The sequence below is a fragment of the Leptodactylus fuscus genome, chromosome 1, assembly GCF_031893055.1.
Source record: "Leptodactylus fuscus isolate aLepFus1 chromosome 1, aLepFus1.hap2, whole genome shotgun sequence".
In the NCBI taxonomy this organism is placed as follows: domain Eukaryota; kingdom Metazoa; phylum Chordata; class Amphibia; order Anura; family Leptodactylidae; genus Leptodactylus; species Leptodactylus fuscus.
The window spans coordinates 308,754,772-308,779,337 of NC_134265.1; the positions used below are offsets into that span (position 1 = coordinate 308,754,772).

At 44.3% G+C, this 24,566-nt stretch overlaps 1 protein-coding gene across 1 annotated transcript in view; it reads left to right on the top strand.

The window, feature by feature from the left end:
• Nucleotides 1–14,313: 14,313 nt before the first annotated feature.
• Nucleotides 14,314–24,566, top strand: part of MTNR1A (melatonin receptor 1A) — a 130,915-nt gene continuing 120,662 nt past the window's right edge. The window contains exon 1 of the mRNA XM_075259087.1: nt 14,314–14,698. Within this exon, the coding sequence (XP_075115188.1) occupies nt 14,515–14,698 (184 nt within the window). The 5' untranslated portion in view covers nt 14,314–14,514. The remainder of the gene's footprint in view (nt 14,699–24,566) is intronic.

Sequence of the window (24,566 nt, forward strand, 5' to 3'; positions counted from 1 at the left end):
TTGTACATGACTATTAGGACATTGTTTTGTTTAGTGGCTTAACTAAAGTCTTGTGGGCCCCAATGCAATCTTTTGTCCGGGGCCCCCTACCTCATGCCTACAGTGAATTCTTGATAGTGATGGTTACGGGTGCTAAGTAGAGATGAGCGAACAGTTGTCATGACCTGATTGCGTGTGTGTGTTGGTGTATGTTTCTGTCAGAGATTCGATCCGGGCTTCTGTGATCTGCTGGTGGGTTCCCTACCATTGAGCCATCAGTGTGTACATAGTGTTCTGGCCTTCTGAACACACTTGAGGTTATAAGAGTAAACCTCAGGTGTTATGTATTGCCATCATCCTATGGAAGGAGTCTGGGGCCTTTATTAGGAAGAGGGCTGTCTCCACCAGTTGCCGGTTTTTGTGGTCCCAACCTAGAATTCTTGGCCTTAGGAGGAGGAGGAGTGGTTTGCTTGTGTTACTGACTAGAAAGGAGTTTGAGTGTGGTTTGTGTGTGAGTTTGTTTTTTTCCTCCACACTTCTACTCTGCCCTGCCCTTCACGTCTGTTTGTTTGGCACTATCTGGTTGTTTGAGGTGGGTTCCAGTTTATTTTACCCCAGTCTCGTGTTTACTCTTTCCTCACCTCTCCACTGTCCCTCTCCTCATTTTCTCTGGTTTTGTATTGTGTGCTGCGTGTCCGTTGTCCAGCACATCCCGTCCGCTTTGTTGTCTGCAGCTGCACCTTTATTTCTGTAGGGGTCACCACCATAGTATCCCCAGTCCCTAGCTCTCTTGCAGCTCTTGTCCTATCTGTCTGTTAGGTCTTTGTGCTAGAGAGCCAGGAGTTGTCGGGGCCAAGACCAGCTTGGGGACAGCTGACCACCACCCGTAGGCAGGGCCTAGCTAGCCACCGTAGTGCCAGGGATAGTCTCCTTCCCCTGTTTCCTTAGCGGTGCAATCTTCAGCCCGGAATCTGTGTCTGGACTCTGACACGAATGTGACAACTGTAAAATGCTCGAGGTTCGATATTCGTTTCGAGTAGCCCCTCAATATTCGACTACTCGAATCGAATATCGAACCCTATTATAGTCTATGGGGGGAAAATGCTCGTTTCAGGGGTAGGCAACTTTCGATCAAATTATACTTACCAAGTCCACGAGTGAGGGTCGGGTGAGAAGTCTTCTCCTTGCAGTGTCCCCGCGGCGTCTTCCGGCTCTTCATTCACTCTGCCAGGCATCGGGCCTGGGCAGAGCCAACTGCGCATTCCTGCACTACAAGCGGACATGCGCAGTCGGCTCTGCCCAGGCCTGATGCCTGGCAGAGTGAATGATGAGCTGGAAGACGCAGCGGGGAAGCTGCACGGAGAAGACTTCTAAAGGTAGGAGAAGAACCAGCGTTGATTGGCCGACTGTATAGCATTCAGCCAATCAATGCTGGTTCTGCATCGAACGTTTACATTCGAACAGCGAGTGGTACTCGATCGAGTACGAGTATTTCGAATACCATAGTATTCGATCGAATACCTACTCGCTCATCTCTAGTGCTAAGAAGTGTAATCCACCTTAGTGTGGTTAGGGTAATCTGTGGGTCTCCTTGGTTTATGGGCCAGCTGGAAGCTGCAATCCCAATACTGATGCCAGTGCTTATAGACCCCCTATGGCTCCAAGACCCCGGTGCATCCTCTGCACCCCCTCAAGTTACGCCCCTGCCTTTGTTGTCTTTTTCTAAACTAAATAACTGCAATTTTGATGATCTGGTGGTGCAGATTTCAAAAAGTTAAATTTTTTTTGTGACACGGCTTAATAAATGTAGGCCAATGAATTTAGGGCACAATCTTTGATGTCAGCATATAGCATCAAAGAAAACAGAATGATTGTTTCGCAGGTCACAAATGCTGGACTTGAGAGTTTTCTACGTTTCTATTTTAAGCCCCCTATTCTGTAGTATGTTCATAATACCTGCTGCCACACTAATGGATAAAATCAAATGACATATAATAATTGAAGAATATTGTGCATATTGTGTACAGGAAACAAAGGAAGGCCAACATAGGCCAACACAGGCTTAGCAAAAGAAGGTCAATAATAGGATTAGCATTGACATAGGAACAAAGAAATCTTATTATTATATATAAAAGTTATGTATAGCATGAATGAAAATGGCAGGTTCCTAGAAATACTAAAACTAGGTTATGAATTGTAGACAGGCTCATAATATGGGATATACTGGTCCTGAGAACAGGAGCTTTAAAAGCATTATATATATATATATATATATATATATATATATATATATATATATATATAGTTTGAAATAAGGTCACTGCTATATAGGACAGTAGTTGCACAGGAGCTCAGAGCTAGATTTTAGGGAATCTTTAGGGTATATATGATGTACTTGTTTGCAACAGGCACTGGAACAGGGAAGGTAGCCAAGATTGGGATAATGCATAATGCAATGACTTTAGTTTTATCCAATATACAAGCAGTGGATGTAAAATTGCTGATTTCTTATGTTAGGATTAGAGATGAGCGAACACTAAAATGTTCGAGGTTCGAAATTCGATTCGAACAGCCGCTCAATGTTCGTGTGTTCGAACGGGTTTCGAACCCCATTATAGTCTATGGGGAACAGATACTCGTTAAGGGGGAAACCCAAATCCGTGTCTGGAGGGTCACCAAGTCCACTATGACACCCCAGGAAATGATGCCAACACCTCTGGAATGACACTGGGACAGCAGGGGAAGCATGTCTGGGGGCATCTAACACACCAAAGACCCTCTATTACCCCAACATCACAGCCTAACAACTACACACTTTACACACTCAATACCACCTCTCTGACAGTAGGAAAACACCTTGAAACATGTGTATTTGGCACTTGCAGTGAGGAGAGCTTGTCACCAGCAGTGAATTTGGCCCTTGTAGTAAGTTGAGGTTGGCACCAACATTTGTTTTGAAAATCAGGGTGGATTGAGCCTCTAACCAGCAGAGTTTGGGCAAATTCATGGTGGAGGGAGCCTCTAAAAACCCCAGTTTGGACCAATTCATGGTGGAGGGAGCCTCTAACCAGCCCAGTTTGGGCAAATTCATGGTGGAGGGAGCCTCTAAAAAACCCAGTTTGGACCAATTCATGGTGGAGGGAGCCTCTAACCAGCCCAGTTTGGGCAAATTCATGGTGGAGGGAGCCTCTAACCAGCCCAGTTTGGACCAATTAATGGTGGAGGGAGCCTCTAACCAGCCCAGTTTGGACCAATTAATGGTGGAGGGAGCCTCTAACCACCCCAGTTTGGACCAATTCATGGTGGAGGGAGCCTCTAAACAGCCCAGTTTGGGCAAATTCATGGTGGAGGGAGCCTCTAAAAAACCCAGTTTGGACCAATTCATGGTGGAGGGAGCCTCTAACCAGCCCAGTTTGGACCAATTAATGGTGGAGGGAGCCTCTAAACAGCCAAGTTTGGACCAATTCATGGTGGAGGGAGCCTCTAAAAACCCCAGTTTGGACCAATTCATGGTGGAGGGAGCCTCTAACCAGCCCACTTTGGGCAAATTCATGGTGGAGGGAGCCTCTAAACAGCCCAGTTTGGGCAAATTCATGGTGGAGGGAGCCTCTAACCAGCCCAGTTTGGACCAATTAATGGTGGAGGGAGCCTCTAACCAGCCCAGTTTGGACCAATTAATGGTGGAGGGAGCCTCTAACCAGCCCAGTTTGGACCAATTAATGGTGGAGGGAGCCTCTAACCACCCCAGTTTGGACCAATTCATGGTGGAGGGAGCCTCTAACCAGCCCAGTTTGGACCAATTCATGGTGGAGGGAGCCTCTAAAAAACCCAGTTTGGACCAATTCATGGTGGAGGGAGCCTCTAAACAGCCCAGTTTGGGCAAATTCATGGTGGAGGGAGCCTCTAAAAAACCCAGTTTGGACCAATTCATGGTGGAGGGAGCCTCTAACCAGCCCAGTTTGGACCAATTAATGGTGGAGGGAGCCTCTAAACAGCCAAGTTTGGACCAACTCATGGTGGAGGGAGCCTCTAAAAACCCCAGTTTGGACCAATTCATGGTGGAGGGAGCCTCTAACCAGCCCAGTTTGGACCAATTAATGGTGGAGGGAGCCTCTAACCAGCCCAGTTTGGACCAATTAATGGTGGAGGGAGCCTCTAACCACCCCAGTTTGGACCAATTCATGGTGGAGGGAGCCTCTAAACAGCCAAGTTTGGACCAATTCATGGTGAAGGGAGCCTCTAAAAACCCGTTTGGACCAATTCATGGTGGAGGGAGCCTCTAACCAGCCCAGTTTGGGCAAATTCATGGTGGAGGGAGCCTCTAAACAGCCCAGTTTGGGCAAATTCATGGTGGAGGGAGCCTCTAACCAGCCCAGTTTGGACCAATTAATGGTGGAGGGAGCCTCTAACCAGCCCAGTTTGGACCAATTAATGGTGGAGGGAGCCTCTAACCACCCCAGTTTGGACCAATTCATGGTGGAGGGAGCCTCTAAACAGCCAAGTTTGGACCAATTCATGGTGGAGGGAGCCTCTAAAAACCCCAGTTTGGACCAATTCATGGTGGAGGGAGCCTCTAACCAGCCCAGTTTGGACCAATTAATGGTGGAGGGAGCCTCTAAACAGCCAAGTTTTGGGAAATTCATGGTGGAGGGAGCCTCTAACCAGCCCAGTTTGGACCAATTCATGGTGGAGGGAGCCTCTAAACAGCCCAGTTTGGGCAAATTCATGGTGGAGGGAGCCTCTAAAAAACCCAGTTTGGACCAATTCATGGTGGAGGGAGCCTCTAACCAGCCCAGTTTGGGCAAATTCATGGTGGAGGGAGCCTCTAAACAGCCCAGTTTGGGCAAATTCATGGTGGAGGGAGCCTCTAAAAAACCCAGTTTGGACCAATTCATGGTGGAGGGAGCCTCTAAACAGCCAAGTTTGGACCAATTCATGGTGAAGGGAGCCTCTAAAAACCCGTTTGGACCAATTCATGGTGGAGGGAGCCTCTAACCAGCCCAGTTTGGGCAAATTCATGGTGGAGGGAGCCTCTAAACAGCCCAGTTTGGGCAAATTCATGGTGGAGGGAGCCTCTAACCAGCCCAGTTTGGACCAATTAATGGTGGAGGGAGCCTCTAACCAGCCCAGTTTGGACCAATTAATGGTGGAGGGAGCCTCTAACCAGCCCAGTTTGGACCAATTCATGGTGGAGGGAGCCTCTAAAAACCCCAGTTTGGACCAATTCATGGTGGAGGGAGCCTCTAACCAGCCCAGTTTGGGCAAATTCATGGTGGAGGGAGCCTCTAAACAGCCCAGTTTGGGCAAATTCATGGTGGAGGGAGCCTCTAAAAAACCCAGTTTGGACCAATTCATGGTGGAGGGAGCCTCTAACCAGCCCAGTTTGGACCAATTAATGGTGGAGGGAGCCTCTAAACAGCCAAGTTTGGACCAATTAATGGTGGAGGGAGCCTCTAAAAACCCCAGTTTGGACCAATTCATGGTGGAGGGAGCCTCTAACCAGCCCAGTTTGGGCAAATTCATGGTGGAGGGAGCCTCTAAACAGCCCAGTTTGGGCAAATTCATGGTGGAGGGAGCCTCTAACCAGCCCAGTTTGGACCAATTAATGGTGGAGGGAGCCTCTAACCAGCCCAGTTTGGACCAATTAATGGTGGAGGGAGCCTCTAACCAGCCCAGTTTGGACCAATTAATGGTGGAGGGAGCCTCTAACCACCCCAGTTTGGACCAATTCATGGTGGAGGGAGCCTCTAACCAGCCCAGTTTGGACCAATTCATGGTGGAGGGAGCCTCTAAAAAACCCAGTTTGGACCAATTCATGGTGGAGGGAGCCTCTAAACAGCCCAGTTTGGGCAAATTCATGGTGGAGGGAGCCTCTAAACAGCCCAGTTTGGGCAAATTCATGGTGGAGGGAGCCTCTAACCAGCCCAGTTTGGACCAATTAATGGTGGAGGGAGCCTCTAACCAGCCCAGTTTGGACCAATTCATGGTGGAGGGAGCCTCTAAACAGCCCAGTTTGGGCAAATTCATGGTGGAAGGAGCCTCTAACCAGCAGAGTTGGTGGAAAGCAGGGTGGAGGGAGCCTCTAACCAGCAGAGTTGGGGGAAATCATGTTGGAGGGAGCCTAGTATTAGCAGAATTGTGCAACGCTTATGGTGGATGAGTATGAGGATGCGGAGGAATTGGAGAGGTTGAGTACAGACATGGAGTTTCATGTTGGGGTGCTTTACACAGGTGGGCACAAAAATGAAGGCTCTATCCAGTGGTGGTTCATTTTTATCAAAGTGAGCCGGTCGGCACTCTCAGCTGACAGACGGGTGCGCTTGTCAGTGATGATGCCACCGGCTGCACTGAACACCCTCTCAGATAGGACGCTGGCGGCAGGACAGGACAGCACCTCCAAGGCATATAGGGCAAGTTCAAGCCACAGGTCCAACTTCGACACCCAATACGTGTAGGGCGCAGAGGGGTCGGAGAGGACAGGGCTGTGGTCGGAAAGGTATTCCCGCAACATGCGCCTATACTTCTCACGCCTGGTGACACTAGGACCCTCCGTGGCGGCACTTTGGCGAGGGGGTGCCATCAAGGTGTCCCAGACCTTAGACAGTGTGCCCCTCGTTTGTGTGGACCGGTGAGAACTTGGTTGCCTACTGGAGGAACTGCCCTCCCTGCCGCCAACGTCACATGCTGGAAACATCTCCATCATATTCTGCACCAATTGCCTGTGGCAAGCATTGATGCGATTGGCCCTCCCCTCTACCGGAATAAAAGACGAGATGTTGTTTTTATACCGGGGGTCAAGGATAGCAAAGATCCAGTACTGGTTGTCCTCCATGATTTTGACAATACGCTTGTCGGTTGTAAAGCACCCCAACATGAACTCAGCCATGTCTGCCACAGTGTTAGTTGGCATGACTCCTCTGGCCCCACCGGAAAGTTCAATCTCCATTTCCTCCTCATCCTCCATGTCTACCCATCCGCGCTGCAACAATGGGACGATTCGAAGTTGCCCGGAAGCCTCCTGTATCACCATCACATCATCGGACAACTCTTCTTCCTCCTCCTCCTCCTCCTCCATTAAACGCAGTGAAGCGGACAGATGTGTGGACCTACTCTCCAGCTGTGACGGATCGGATGCTATCCCTAACTCCTCTGTGTGATCTGAGTTATCCCTGATGTCAATCAGGGATTCTCTCAGAACACACAAGAGCGGGATTGTAAGGCTCACCATCGCATCCTCAGAGCTCACCCTCCTTGTGGACTCCTCAAAGACCCGTAGGATGTCACAAAGGTCTCTCATCCATGGCCACTCATGGATGTGAAACTGAGGCAGCTGACTTTGTGGCACCCTAGGGTTTTGTAGCTGGTATTCCATCAAAGGTCTCTGCTGCTCAACCACTCTATTCAACATCTGAAACGTTGAGTTCCAGCGTGTGGGGACGTCGCACAAAAGCCGGTGTTGTGGCACATGCAGGCGTTGCTGGAGAGATTTTAAGCTAGCAGCGGCTACTGTCGACTTGCGAAAGTGGGCGCACATGCGCCGCACTTTCACCAGTAGCTCTGGAACATTGGGGTAGCTCTTTAGGAAACGTTGCACCACTAGGTTGAAGACGTGGGCCAGGCATGGAACATGTTGGAGTCCGGCAAGCTCCAGAGCTGCTACCAGGTTCCGGCCGTTATCACAAACGACCATGCCTGGGCCCAGGTGCAGCGGCTCAAACCATATTGCCGTCTCATCGAGGAGGGCATCCCTCACCTCGGAGGCAGTGTGCTGTCTGTCCCCCAAGCTGATCAGCTTCAGCACAGCCTGCTGACGTCTACCAACGCCAGTGCTGCAACGTTTCCAACTCGTAGCTGGGGTCAATCTAACAGCGGAGGAGGAGGCGGTGGCGGAGGAGGAGGCGGTGGCGGAGGAGGAGGCGGTAGAGGAGGAGGAGGAGGGGGGTGTTCTTCTCGTGTCCCTGCCAGGAATGTTAGGCGGGGAGACGAGGTACACCGGGTCAGTTTGGGAAGCAGTCCCAGCCTCAACTACATTCACCCAGTGTGCCGTCAGTGAAATGTAGCGTCCCTGTCCGCATGCACTTGTCCACGCGTCGGTGGTCAAGTGGACCTTTGTGCAAAGCGCGGAACTAAGGGCCCGCCTGATGTTGAGTGACACGTGCTGGTGCAAGGCGGGGACGGCACACCGGGAGAAGTAGTGACGGCTAGGGACGGCATAGCGAGGTGCCGCAGTTGCCATCAGGTCCAGGAAGGCGGGAGTTTCAACAAGCCGGAACGCCAACATCTCCTGGGCCAGCAGTTTAGCGATGTTGGCGTTCAAGGCTTGCGCGTGTGGGTGGTTAGCAGTGTATTTCTGCCGCCGCTCCAATGTCTGAGAGATGGTGGGTTGTTGTAAAGAAACGCCTGATGGTGCCTTTGATGGTGCAGGAGAAGGAGATAAGACAGGACCAGGGGAGGATGAGGTAGAAGTCAACAAAGTGGCGGAGGCAGATGAAGTGGTGTCCTGGCTCGTCCTCTGGAGTGCATCGCCAGCACAGTCAGCAGTGGCAGTGGCAGAGGCAGAGGCAGTGGCAGAGGCAGTGGCAGTGGCGTGAACGGCAGGCGGCCTTTGTCCTGCCGTTGCTGCCTGCCACTGATTCCAGTGCTTGGATTCCAAATGACGGCGCATTGAAGTGGTGGACAGGTTGCTCTTCTCAGAGCCCCTAATCAATTTCGAGAGGCAAATTGTGCAGACAACACTATATCTGTCCTCGGCGCATTCCTTGAAAAAACTCCACACCTTCGAGAAACGTGCCCTCGAGGTGGGAGTTTTTCGGGGCTGGGTACGAACTGGAACATCTTGGGAGATTCCGGGTGTGGCCTGGCTTCGCCTAAGCTGCTGACCTCTGCCTCTGCCTCTAGCTACCCTTTTTGGTGCTGCACCTGCCTCAACATCCACACTACTTTCCCCGCTTGACATCCCCCCTGTCCAGGTCGGGTCAGTGTCCTCATCATCCACCACTTCCTCTTCCAACTCCTGTCTCATCTCCTCCTCCCGCATAATGCGCCGGTCAACTGGATGCCCTGACGGCAACTGCGTCACATCATCGTCGATGAGGGTGGGTTGCTGGTCATCCACCACCAAATCGAACGGAGATGGAGGAGACTCTAGTGTTTGAGCATCTGGACACAGATGCTCCTCTGTTAGGTTCGTGGAATCGTGACGTGGAGAGGCAGGTTGAGGGACAATGAAAGGAGCGGAGAACAGCTCTGGGGAGCAGGGACAGTTTGGGTTATTGTTCTGTAAAGCTTCGGAATTTTGGGAGGAAGGAAGACAAGACTGTTGGGTAATAGGAGGAGAGGAGGCAGAGTCTGACTGGCTGCTGGACAATGTGCTGTAAGCGTTCTCTGACAGCCATTGCAAGACCTGTTCCTGGTTCTCGGGCCTACTAAGGTTTGTACCCTGCAGTTTAGTTAATGTGGCAAGCAACCCTGTCACTGTGGAGTGGCGCAATGCTTGCTGCCCCACAGGAGTAGGCACGGGACGCCCTGTGGCTTCACTGCTACCTTGCTCCCCAGAACCATTCCCCCGACCTCGCCCACGGCCTCGTCCACGTCCCTTTCCGGGAGCCTTGCGCATTTTGAATTCCTAGTTAGAAATTGGCACTGTATACCAGTAGTAAAAATTGTGGGTGCACGTAACCCCAATATATTCTTTGAATTCCCAGTCAGACACTGGCACTATATGGCAGTAGCAAGAAATGAGGGTATTTATAACCCCAATATATTCTTTGAATTCCCAGTCAGACAATGGCACTGTATACCAGTAGTAAAAATTGTGGGTGCACGTAACCCCAATATATTCTTTGAATTACCAGTCAGAAACTGGCACTATATGGCAGTAGCAAGAAATGAGGGTATTTGTATTCCCAATATACTCTTTGAATTCCCAGTCAGACAATGGCACTGTATACCAGTAGTAAAAATTGTGGGTGCACGTAACCCCAATATATTCTTTGAATTACCAGTCAGAAACTGGCACTATATGGCAGTAGCAAGAAATGAGGGTATTTGTATTCCCAATATACTCTTTGAATTCCCAGTCAGACAATGGCACTGTATACCAGTAGTAAAAATTGTGGGTGCACGTAACCCCAATATATTCTTTGAATTCCCAGTCAGAAACTGGCACTATATGGCAGTAGCAAGAAATGAGGGTATTTGTATTCCCAATATACTCTTTGAATTCCCAGTCAGACAATGGCACTGTATACCAGTAGTAAAAATTTTGGGTGCACGTAACCCCAATATATTCTTTGAATTACCAGTCAGAAACTGGCACTATATGGCAGTAGCAAGAAATGAGGGTATTTATAACCCTAATATATTCTTTGAATTCCCAGTCAGACAATGGCACTGTATACCAGTAGTAAAAATTGTGGGTGCACGTAACCCCAATATATTCTTTGAATTCCCAGTCAGAAACTGGCACTATATGGCAGTAGCAAGAAATGAGGGTATTTGTATTCCCAATATACTCTTTGAATTCCCAGTCAGACAATGGCACTGTATACCAGTAGTAAAAATTGTGGGTGCACGTAACCCCAATATATTCTTTGAATTACCAGTCAGAAACTGGCACTATATGGCAGTAGCAAGAAATGAGGGTATTTATAACCCCAATATATTCTTTGAATTCCCAGTCAGACAATGGCACTGTATACCAGTAGTAAAAATTGTGGGTGCACGTAACCCCAATATATTCTTTGAATTACCAGTCAGAAACTGGCACTATATGGCAGTAGCAAGAAATGAGGGTATTTGTATTCCCAATATACTCTTTGAATTCCCAGTCAGACAATGGCACTGTATACCAGTAGTAAAAATTGTGGGTGCACGTAACCCCAATATATTCTTTGAATTACCAGTCAGAAACTGGCACTATATGGCAGTAGCAAGAAATGAGGGTATTTGTATTCCCAATATACTCTTTGAATTCCCAGTCAGACAATGGCACTGTATACCAGTAGTAAAAATTGTGGGTGCACGTAACCCCAATATATTCTTTGAATTACCAGTCAGAAACTGGCACTATATGGCAGTAGCAAGAAATGAGGGTATTTATAACCCCAATATATTCTTTGAATTCCCAGTCAGACAATGGCACTGTATACCAGTAGTAAAAATTGTGGGTGCACGTAACCCCAATATATTCTTTGAATTCCCAGTCAGAAACTGGCACTATATGGCAGTAGCAAGAAATGAGGGTATTTGTATTCCCAATATACTCTTTGAATTCCCAGTCAAACAATGGCACTGTATACCAGTAGTAAAAATTGTGGGTGCACGTAACCCCAATATATTCTTTGAATTACCAGTCAGAAACTGGCACTATATGGCAGTAGCAAGAAATGAGGGTATTTATAACCCCAATATATTCTTTGAATTCCCAGTCAGACAATGGCACTGTATACCAGTAGTAAAAATTGTGGGTGCACGTAACCCCAATATATTCTTTGAATTCCCAGTCAGACACTGGCACTATATGGCAGTAGCAAGAAATGAGGGTATTTGTATTCCCAATATATTCTTTGAATTCCCAGTCAGACAATGGCACTGTATACCAGTAGTAAAAATTGTGGGTGCACGTAACCCCAATATATTCTTTGAATTACCAGTCAGACACTGGCACTATATGGCAGTAGCAAGAAATGAGGGTATTTGTATTCCCAATATATTCTTTGAATTCCCAGTCAGACAATGGCACTGTATACCAGTAGTAAAAATTGTGGGTGCACGTAACCCCAATATATTCTTTGAATTCCCAGTCAGACACTGGCACTATATGGCAGTAGCAAGAAATGAGGGTATTTGTATTCCCAATATATTCTTTGAATTCCCAGTCAGACAATGGCACTGTATACCAGTAGTAAAAATTGTGGGTGCACGTAACCCCAATATATTCTTTGAATTCCCAGTCAGACACTGGCACTATATGGCAGTAGCAAGAAATGAGGGTATTTGTATTCCCAATATATTCTTTGAATTCCCAGTCAGACAATGGCACTGTATACCAGTAGTAAAAATTGTGGGTGCACGTAACCCCAATATATTCTTTGAATTCCCAGTCAGACACTAGCACTATATGGCAGTAGCAAGAAATGAGGGTATTTGTATTCCCAATATATTCTTTGAATTCCCAGTCAGACAATGGCACTGTATACCAGTAGTAAAAATTGTGGGTGTATATAGCCCCAATTCTATTGCTAGGGGACTTGCAGGGTATTTCTGGGGTGAAGGTGGGGGGGCACACCGTTGGAACGGGTATCGGGGTATATATCGGGTATACGGGAATACACTGACAGTGTATTCCATTCAGGATCCTGGGAAAGCTGGGTTGCGGCGATTGAGCCCGTCAGTGCCACGTTACACTGACAAGCTTCTCCCTGGAATTTAGCTCTTACAAGAGCTGTTGGTTGTCTTCTCCTTCCTATCCTAGCCTGTCCCTGCCTACCCAGAATCTAAGCCCTAGCTAGCTGGACGGAAACCTCCGTCCTCGGTGAATTGCAAGCTCAGAATGACGCGAACCTGGGCGGCGCTGTTCTTTTAAATTAGAGGTCACATGTTTTCGGCAGCCAATGGGTTTTGCCTACTTTTTTCAACGTCACCGGTGTCGTAGTTCCTGTCCCACCTACCCTGCGCTGTTATTGGAGCAAAAAAGGCGCCAGGGAAGGTGGGAGGGGAATCGAGTAATGGCGCACTTTACCACGTGGTGTTCGATTCGATTCGAACATGCCGAACAGCCTAATATCCGATCGAACATGAGTTCGATAGAACACTGTTCGCTCATCTCTAGTTAGGATACGTACGACTTGGCAGCATTGAATTCAATTCAAGTGAGTGAGATGAGTCTTTATTATCCACACTGAGACGTGGTTTATAAAGGGAGAACCATATTAAAGGCTATCTATCTATCTATCTATCTATCTATCTATCTATCTATCTATCTATCTATCTATTTATCTATCTACAGTACCTATCATCTATCTGTCTGTCTGTCTGTCTGTCTGTCTGTCTGCCTGCCTGCCTGCCTGCCTGCCTGCCTGCCTGCCTGCCTGTCTGTCTATCTATCTATCTATCTATCTATCTATCTATCTATCTATCTATCTATCTATCTATCTACAGTATCTATCATCTATCTGTCTGTCTGTCTAGCTATCTATCTATCATCTATCTATCTGTCGGTCTATCTATCTATCTATCTATCTATCTATCTATCTATCTATCTATTTAAATAATACATTCACATTCCTTTACAAGAAACAGACTTGTGGAACCCATGGAAAGCTAAAGCTGAGCCTTAGTGTGTATAATGATTTCCCTCATATGAAATGGGGCACATCAGATATGACATTTATTCCTTCTGACCTCCCTATTCACATTCATACTAGTTTGGCGAACCAAAGGATCAGGCAAGCTGAGATCTGACATGCCCAATTCTTCTGTTCCACAACATCCCTCAGGAGGAGAGTTGGGAGGCCTCCATACATATTGGATGTCCATCTGATCCCACCAAAATCAGCTGACGTTAATCTTAGTATGGCTGACTTAATAAAAATGTTTACTCTTCTTCTTTTCTAAAACACAATACATTTTCACTATCCTGAGGTGAAATCTTTAAATCAGGCAATGATGAAGTACAATAAGCAGTGGTAATCCATGTGCAGTTATCATGGCACCATCACAAAACCTACAGGCACGCTAAAGCTCGGCATACATGGACGAACGATTCCACCATCAACAAAAACAATTAACTGACCAATAATGGCGCCAGTTTAGGGAAAAGCAAAATTATTCCAAGTTTACACAGTATGGCCAATGATCACCCAAATTTCACTGTTCTTATGTTCTTGGCTGTCCAATGGTCAAACATTTCCAACACGTCAGATAAATCTCTGTCACAGATATGTTTTTGTTTTTTTTTAAAGAATTTAGTGTCATTAAAAAATGTGAAAATCATGGATTTCTAGCTTTGTCCCCCAAATAAATGAGTATTTATTGATTGACGAATTGATTTACAAAAATGAGTTTCGGTCATCATAATATACAGAAACATAAATCTATTTAATCCAGTGTCCATGATGTAAAAAAGTGACCATGAATATTTCTTATTGAGTAAAAGTAACGTGTTTCTTCCAGTGGAGAGGCGCAGCAGTTTAGAGTTGCACCACAAGGTGTCGCTGGCGTTCCTCCACCATGGCTGCTGATGTGCTGATCTGGCACAACACTAGATGTCACCTGCAGCTGATTGAACAGTAGAGAAGGAGAGGCGATAGGATGCTATAAAAGTATCATCCCTGACACATGCACATGCAAACTAAAAACTTGGCAGCCAAGCTAAGGATGGCTTCTTTACCACCCTCATGTCAGCACATCCCCCCATCTTCTTTACATTGGGCAACAGGAGACTGGAGGCAAGAAATTAGCTAAAGTCCTCTGTACACCAAGCATCAAACTGTTAACAATCCAGAACTGAAAAAGCCAGGTAATAAGAAGAAAATGCTATTAAATGTAAGTGCATTGAACGGTTCTTTGCATATTCCCAAGGAGCTGGTATTGGATCGTCCTCCTTGGGTGGCCACAGCTCTTGCTGCCATACTTATCTTCACCATCATAATTGATATTTTGGGAAACCTGCTGGTCATCTTGTCTGTGTTCAGAAACAGGAAACTAAGAAATGCAGGTAAGTACCTGACTCCTTCTCCTATAGCAGAAAGTTAGAACTTGAGGCTTGATCCTTCTTTGCAGATAGACTTTACTTAAATAAGTCAATATTTTACTTTCCCAGGTGTCTTGGATCTGAGTGTTCTTAATGTGTTAAGAGTTGTGTGTTCTTGACTTAATACCTGGAAACAGAAATAAGATGAAAACTTTGTGTAACCAGTGGCTGAGCTGTTCTATATGTATAGTCACCTGTAGACACCTCTCTGGAGCTCAGGGATCAGGTCCTTATAGACAGAGACATCCTACAGGTTACAGACTAATGCTATGTCAGCTCCGAACATGTATATAAAGAGGAAAGGAAAGCCACGGATGTATATTATTTAATAGCATTCAATTATTATACCAAGTACAGTGTATGTCTGCTAATATCCTAAGCTGTCTCCTGTATGTGTCATGTACAGTACTACCGTGTAAGTATATCAGTAGACAGCAATAAGTTTATTCCTATGTTTATGGGAATAGGATGTCAACTAAGACACTCCTTCTGTTTATTAATGGCAATAATGAAGACGTACTGTAATAAGTGGAGGATGGGACAATGTATTGTAGACTATTTCATATACACCAGTGCATAATGGATTATATATTCTATGTCTTATTAGAAATTTGTTACTAAATAAATAATTCAAAAATAATAAATATAAAAGCAAACAACTTTAAAGGGGTCGTCCCATAACAGGCACTGACTGCCTATGTAACCAATGTGGATAACTGTCGCCTACATACACACTGTGGAGATTTATCACCTATGTATCCACTCTAGAGATTTATAACCTATGTATCCACTCTAGAGATTTATCATCTGTGTATACACTATGGAGATTTATCACCTATGTATCCATTGTGGATATTTATCACCTATGTATCCATTGTGGATATTTATCACCTATGTATCCACTATGGAGATTTGTCACCTACATTGTGGAACGACCCCTTAATACCGTAATCTGATTGCAGACTGAATGTGTAAATGTACATTTTGATCTGGTTATTCAGTGTCCTATTTAAGACTGCTGTAAACTCTGATATCTTCATGGTTGTCTTAGGTCATAAGGAGAAGTAGAATGTGCATAAACCAGATCACCTGGCTCAGGTATCATCCACTCACTGATAAAAAAAAAGATTCTGCCTCGTATTACATGCACTCTAAGGAATCTACATCAGAGAAATTGGGAAATGGGTTTGATAAAAAATCAACAGTACGTATTAGTGTTTACTGAGTTTACTGAGGCTAGGTTCCCATCTGCGCATGGGTTTCTGTTCTGCTTGGGGACACCCTGAACGGAAACCTAATCCACATAAAAAAGTGGTTACTTTAGGAAACCCACGGACCCCATAGGCTATAATGGGGTCCGCGTGATTTCTGTTCAGGTCCCGCATGAAAAGGGCAAAAAATGCTTAGAAAAAAGTGCTGCTTGCTGCGTTTTTCTCTCCGCATTATTCATCTGGAGTGGTGAATGGAATGCCTATACAGAGACTTGGCGCAGATGGGAACTGAGCCTAAGAAAGATGGATGTCAACCAAAACTCTGACAGGAGTCAACAGGACAACCCCAGCAGTATCCAGTGGAAAGACGAGAACTCAATGAACTTACTGATAATATATTTTGGTGTAAATATTTGCATAATATTTTGCTTTAAAATTCTCTCTATCAATATATGTCCAAATAGGACAGGATGACCTGGCAGCTGGGATTATTCCATTTGGGAACATGACAAACAAGACATGTCTTCCATAGGGATGTGTTGCTAGGAATGGTTGCACTACAATGCCTAGAATGCCTCTACCTTCAGAGAAAAGAGTAGAGAAAGAAGATTGTCATTTCTCAGAGGATCCACACTGCCATAAATCACATTAGCCTGTCAGCAATAAATCCATGAAGAGAGCATGCACTTTATTACTGCTGCTTCAGCAAACTCCATTTTCTGCACTTTAATGCTATAAACCGCCACCGCTAAGTATTTTCTCATGACATCAGAGCTTATAGATGGGAGTTCTTGACAGATGGTAAAATGAAGGTTTCCGATCAAATCAAATGTAAATTTGTGTTTCTCAAATTCAGTTTAGCGCTGGCCATATGACAACTGTGATGCCGCTATTTGGATCACTTAGATCACTTATCGTTCAGAGGGATTGATGGAATTGAGAAACAAGTCACATACTAGCGACAATCACTGAAGCTTGAGGGAAGTCGAGCGAACAGAGATCTTACAGCTCGCTTAATGTCCTGACAACTAGGTTTCAGCTCGGTGTTGAAGTGCAGGTGCCAGGATAAGTTAAATATATGTTAGCCTGTAGGTTAACAAATATTCCAGGGCTACAGGGTAATATACTTCATCCTTAAGAATTGTATGCTTCATATAAACCCTTTCCACATGCCCTATTACAGGATAGTATTCCTAGAAAACTCAGGAAGGTTCCTTTCATTGGGATCACCAGACTGCAGCATGTCAACCCAGCCCCGCAGATAGATAGGTTATGGTCAAAGCCCTTGTTACTCCAAAGAGTTTGTTTGCATATTGACAGATATGGTGATATTTTGGCTGCAGAGGAAAAAGGGTTTGATCCAGGTGACCCTAACCTATCTGGGTTGATATGCTGAGTTCTTATGACCCTTTCATAGGATTTTTAGGATAAATGATCAATTATGAAAAAGTTTTCCAAAGAAAGCAATTGGGTAAGCAAGACCAGCAATATAACTTGAAATAAATGTATAGGTAAATGGGTTGTCCCATGAGCTAGATGTATCGCCTAACCATAGGATCAGTGACAAGTCTTTCAGGGGGTCCCAATACTGGGATGAGAATGTCAGCCAAAAGTCCTCAGTGAATGCAATAGTAGTCGTCCATGTGTCACTGCATTCAAAGTCTATGGGACTGCTGAAGATAGCCAAACTAAGCTACCTCCAGCAATCCCATAGACAATAAATGGAATGGGAGCACGTATGTATGACTACAGATCCACTCAAAGATGGGACACAGGACCCCCAATCTTGTGAACAGTAGAGGTCCCAGCAAAGACCCCAAGCAATCAGATACTTATCATCTATAGTGAAGATAAGACTTGATTATGGAACAACCCAATTAGATTCTATATTACTTTTTTTTCCTTCAGTATATGCAAACATTATTTTTTAATGTGTCTGGTTTAAGAAAAACACTTCTTCCTTCACTTATGAGACGTCTCCTTCCTCCTTCCTAAAATTGGCTGTAACTTTTCAGAATCTGTGAACTGACTGAAAAAAAAAATAAATATATATATATATATATATATATATATATATATATAAAATTATTATTATTATTAATAATAATAATAATAATAATAATAATAATAATAATAATAATAATATTATTATTGCTATTATTATTATTATATATTATATTACATAGAGCAGAGAGCCTGTGCAAGGTATGGGGGATGAATACAGGGTAGAGGGTGACTTGGGATTAAGCAGTCAGGGCACATCTGAATGACAGTCATATAATACTACATATCACCTGCAGCAGCAATGGCAGCTCTGATGTTAGAGGGTTTCCTATGGGAAGATAAACTTTTATTTATTTTATCATATTGGTCCTTTTCATATGGCACATTTCATGTATATCATGGAGGAACTTTATGTATCTTGAACTTGCCGACTCTTGAAAAGAATTATAGAATTGCAAGCCTGCGGTGATGTAAGTAGAGGAGAGGAGGCAGTAGACATATAACTTAGCAAGACAATTCTGATTTTTATGCTTTTAGGCAGTGTAAAAAGTTGGCTGAAAGGCTGTAATGGCTACTATTAGTGGTTGTCACCTTTGGAATCTCAGCATCTGGGATCCTAAATCTGACATGATAAACCATAATGCCTACTATTAGTGGCTGTCACCTTTGGAAACTCTGCATATGCCAACAGTACTTAGAGAAGACAGAAGAGAATATTAAAATATTTTATGCAATAGGTAGGATGAGTCTTGCTACAATAGAGTAGGAGAAATAAGTCATTTGATGGAATACATAGCATATAAGGTAACCTTGAAGTTGCTTTTTCAATTTTTTTCACTATTGTGCAGGGGAAATGTTTGTAGTATATTTTAGCATACAGAAGCTGAGAATATCACCTTTTATATGCTTCCAAAATGGCAGTACTATCTATAATAAAGAAAGAAAAATCACAACTGGCACACTTTAAAGAGGACCATTTCACTACTGACAAATCCGTAAATGAATTAATATCTACTGCTCCACTGTTTCTTGCACAGTTGCAATTTTTTCTGTAGCCCCCACTATTCCCGAGCAATCAATGCTGTTAGATTTGGTACCTGATTTGCTATATAGTCTCTGTACTGTCAGGAAGGAAGTGTCAGGCAGGAGCAGACAAGGGGTGTGACTCTTGAGCTCTGACATTGGTTGCCTCTGATTGGAGCTCTGAATCTCACACCCCCTGCCTGACACCACCATTCTGACATTACAGAGCTTACATATCAGTACAATACATTACATCATCCTTATGTGGCAAAATCACGTAGTTACAAAATGGGCTGACAAAAATTCAGCCACGTTCACACTTAAAAACCAAAGTTTATACAGTAAAAGGCAAAACCTCCATTAATGGCAAAGGACCATTCTACCATTAGGGGGCATTCACACGGAGTAAAGTGGCGCCAATTCTAGCACAATAACTTGCGTAATAATCAGCGCTGAAAAAAGCCTCCCATTGATTTCAATGGATTCTGCGTGGAAAACGGAACCCATTGAAATCAAAGGAAGTCTTTTTATCAGTGCTGATTCTTACGCGAGTTATCGTGCAAGAATCAGCACCACTTTACTCCGTGTGAATGCCCCCTTAAGTAGAAAAAATTCCTTCCTTACCCTACTGGTGATCAGACAGGTCCCTGGAAAATATTCTACATTAATACCAATATCCCTGTATATCGTGGTTTACAAGGAAGATATGTACTATAGTCCTTTTTAGACTCCCACCATACTTTTGCCAGTACCAAATTCTGTGGTTGCATGTTCCATAATTTTACAGTTCAGACAACAAAGTAATGCTCCCAAACTTAAGGACAAACTTTGCACTTACTTTAACTGTAAGCAGTAACAAATAAGGGTATGTTTACATGCGGAAAATGGATTCCGCGTGTGAACATACCGCGTGGCTAGCCATGATGGAATGCCGATGCAGTGCTCCAGCATTCCGTCGCAGCATTTCACTCTGGATTAGGCCTGAATGGGCCTAATCCAGAGTCCGCGGGCGCTGCAGCTGAGTCAGTCGCAGAATTCGAAACTAGATTGGTCATCTCGCTTCTTTTTTCCACTACTAGCTAACGAAAAAAAGAAGCGAGTGGCTCTCATTGAAGTCACTGGGAGCCGTGTTGGCAAGCGGATTTTGAGGTGGATTCCACATCAAAATCCGCTGCCAAAAAATTCTGTGTGAACTAGCCCTTATCCTTCTCTTCACCAGACTAAATAAATGTAATTCACACACTTGACATCTTCCATGCAACGTAATAATTTGGTCACCATTCTCTGAACTCTCTCCGTGCCCTCTGATCTGTTTTTTTCTGATCTTTTTTAATAACTGGTAGCCAAAACTAGATGGTATACTCAAGATGTGATGGCACCAGAGCTTTATAGAGGGGTAAAATAATACTTTATTCTCTAGAAGACCTGCCTTTCCTAATACAGGACAGTATTACATTGACATTGAGGACATTGAACCTCATCAGAGCTTTGTGTTATTTGCAAATAGCAAGAAACTATTGCACCCAATCTCTGCATCATTTATGAATAGGTTAAACAGTAATGGTCCTAGTATAGACTACAGGAACTCCACGTATAATGTTAGTCTAGTCTGGATATGACCCAGTTATGGCTACTCTTTGAACTCTTTTAGGCGAGTTTGGATCCAATTATAAGTGTTATGGTCTAACCCAATGGACCTTCCCTTGTATAGTAACTGTACGTGAGGGAGATTGTCAAATGCTTTAGAATAATACAAGTATATGACATCTAATGGCTGCCACTTCAAGTAAATTGGTTTGACACGACCTTCCCTTAACAAAACCAATGATGCTTACTGGTATAATATTGTATAATCTCTTTCTGTAACTCTCATACATGTGAATGGAGCGACACCTGCTTGTATGTCCCCTCTCCATTCACTATCTAGAACAGACAAGGCTCAGCATCCCAGTCTATTATTTTGTTGACAGGTTCCTTTTCCTTGCATCTGAAATAAAAAGTGATGACATTATGGTCTCCATTTCCCAAACTTTGCTTTATTACAATAATTTATTACTTTATTTTTTTTTCTCCATTTATTACATTACAAATATGATCTATATGATCTACATTGTTAGTTATTAGAAGATGGAGCAAAGCCCTATTTCTAGTTGACTTCTGTACAATACGGTATCATAAAAACATGGCACACTAGACTAAGGGCGTAGAAAATGGTTTGAAGAGGGATTGAAGAGATGTTTTATTGTAACAGTGACATCCCGGATCAAAGTTTAGTTGCTAGCCATCTTTTCACAAGTATAAGTGTACCCCAGACTTTAACCGTGTGTGAACACATAGTAGACTCATTCATTTATACCGCCGTATGATAATACTTCCTTCAGTTCCTTTGAACTTCTCTAGTTAACGTATTCCGTTTTCTCTGTTTGATCTCCCTTCTGTCTGACTGTATGATTCAAGTCACCATGTGCTTCTTAATCCAAAACTATATAGGGAGTTGTGAACATTAAACATGTTAGGAAAGTTAGGGGTTAAATATATCTTTACCTTAGGAAAGTTCATTTTAATGAGGTTTTCCCAGGACATTAAACTGTACCTAGTGTGAGAAGGTGAGAGGCAGAGTGCTGGAGAACAAATATATCAGCCCCAGGTTCCCGACTTATGTGTGGTCCAGGGTGGGTCTGGAGTAGGCCTCAGCCAAGGTGGAGATCCTTGGCTGCATTACTACAATGCAAGAGCTGCAGCCTTTTTCTGGCCCAGTAATGAACCTGGCTGAGGCCTACTCCAGATCCACACTGGACCACACATATGTCAGAAACCTGGGGGAGATACAGTGGGGCAAAAAAGTATTTAGTCAGTCACCAATAGTGCAAGTTCCACCACTTAAAAAGATGAGAGGCGTCTGTAATTTACATCATAGGTAGACCTCAACTATGAGAGACAAAATGAGAAAACAAATCCAGAAAATCACATTGTCTGATTTTGTAAGAATTTATTTGCAAATTATGGTGAAAAATAAGTATTTGGTCAGTAACAAAATTTCATCTCAATACTTTGTTATATATCCTTTGTTGGCAATGACAGATGTCAAACGTTTTCTGTAAGTCTTCACAAGGTTGGCACACACTGTTGTTGGTATGTTGGCCCATTCCTCCATGCAGATCTCCTCTAGAGCAGTGATGTTTTGGGACTGTCGCTTGGCAACACGGACTTTCAACTCCCTCCAAAGGTTTTCTATAGGGTTGAGATCTGGAGACTGGCTAGGCCACTCCAGGACCTTGAAATGCTTCTTACAAAGCCACTCCTTCGTTGCCCTGGCGGTGTGCTTTGGATCATTGTCATGTTGAAAGACCCAGCCACGTTTCATCTTTAATGCCCTTGCTGATGGAAGGAGGTTTGCACTCAAAATCTCACGATACATGGCCCCATTCATTCTTTCATGTACCCGGATCAGTCGTCCTTACCCCTTTGCAGAGAAACAGCCCCAAAGCATGATGTTTCCACCCCCATGCTTTACAGTAGGTATGGTGTTTGATGGATGCAACTCAGTATTCTTTTTCCTCCAAACACGAAAAGTTGTGTTTCTACCAAACAGTTCCAGTTTGGTTTCATCAGACCATAGGACATTCTCCCAATACTCTTCTGGATCATCCAAATGCTCTCTAGCAAACTTCAGATTGGCCCGGACATGTACTGGCTTAAGCAGTGGGACACGTCTGGCACTGCAGGATCTGAGTCCCTGGCGGCGTAGTGTGTTACTGATGGTAGACTTTGTAACATTGGTCCCAGCTCTCTGCAGTTCATTCACTAGGTCCCCCCGCATGGTTCTGGGATTTTTGCTCACCGTTCTTGTGATCATTTTGACCCCACGGGGTGAGATTTTGTGTGGAGCCCCAGATCGAGGGAGATTATCAGTGGTCTTGTATGTCTTCCATTTTCTAATTATTGCTCCCACAGTTGATTTCTTCAATCCAAGCTGGTTGCCTATTGCAGATTCAGTCTTCCCAGCCTGGTGCAGGGCTATAATTTTGTTTCTGGTGTCCTTTGACAGCTCTTTGGTCTTCACCATAGTGGAGTTTGGAGTCTGACTGTTTGAGGGTGTGCACAGGTGTCTTTTTATACTGATAACAAGTTTAAACAGGTGCCATTACTACAGGTAATGAGTGGAGGAAAGAGGAGAATCTTAAAAAAGAAGTTACAGGTCTGTGAGAGCCAGAAATCTTGATTGTTTGTAGGTGACCAAATACTTATTTTCCACCATAATTTGCAAATAAATTCTTACAAAATCAGACAATGTGATTTTCTGGATTTGTTTTCTCATTTTGTCTCTCATAGTTGAGGTCTACCTATGATGTAAATTACAGACGCCTCTCATCTTTTTAAGTGGTGGAACTTGCACTATTGGTGACTGACTAAATACTTTTTTGCCCCACTGTATATCTGGACTCCAGCATTTTGCCTGTCACCTACTCACACTGGGAACAACCCGAATAAATAAGAGCAAAAACGTGTCGTGTTTCTTCAGTATTTTTTTCATTGAGTTTTTGCTGCATTTTTTTCTGCCTTTTTCCTTCCCTTATTAAATATATAGGGAAAATGCTTGGGATTCTGCATCTAAAAGTAACATGCTGCATTTTTAAAACAAAAATGTGTTTCTGGGGCCGCAGCTTATCCACAGTTTTTCTTCCCCACAACATGTGGATAAGGTGAAACTAAATCCCATTCTCTTTTCTGATACTGTAAAATGCAGCATTTTTTCCACTGTGTTTCCACAGCATAGTCAATGTGTTTCCACAATATGGAGTCTTAGGGCAGATTCACATCTGCACCCCGTTTCTGCTTTTAGGTTTCCGTCTTCTGCCCGAGAAACTGAACAGGAGGCGGAAACCTGCATCCATTTTCAAACCCATTCATTTGAATGGGTTTGCAAAGTGTCCGCCCGTAAGTGCCCGTGAGCGTTTTGTGTTCTCCGCGGCGAAACCACACACAAAGTCGGACATACAGGACTTTATGTCCGGTTTAAAAAAAAAAACGGTTTCGCCGTGGAGACCACACGGGCGGACACAGTCTGCGGGGTTTCCGTCTCCTGTCGGCAGAAGACGGAAACCTGAAAGTGGAGACCAGGACGCAGATGTTAACCCACCCTTAGGCTGACAGTATAGTGTTGGTTTATTACCTGAACAGGTTCCCTTTAAGAGATTACAATAATGGAGGTGGATTTTTGTGTATAACCAGGTTGGAGGCATAAGAATTGTAATTAGTATCCATTCACACCATGTACCTCGGATGCCACCAATGAGTATTCATGTAGGATCTGAACCAAGTGAAGAAATGAAATACTGAGCAATGACGGAAATTCCTGCTGTTTTACTCAGGGAATGGCCTCCAGCTAACAGACTGCATACAACAGGCATCTTTCCCATTCATAGCGCCGATTCAGTGATACATTAAAGTCTTTCCTTTTTATAATGGAGCTTGGAGTCATTCTGTATATTCTTCCTCTTCCTTGTAATGTCATCCATGGCAAGGTCATCATCTGTCTATGGGTGGAGAATGCCATTTACCTCTACTCTCCAAGATCTCTTAATTCTTAGACC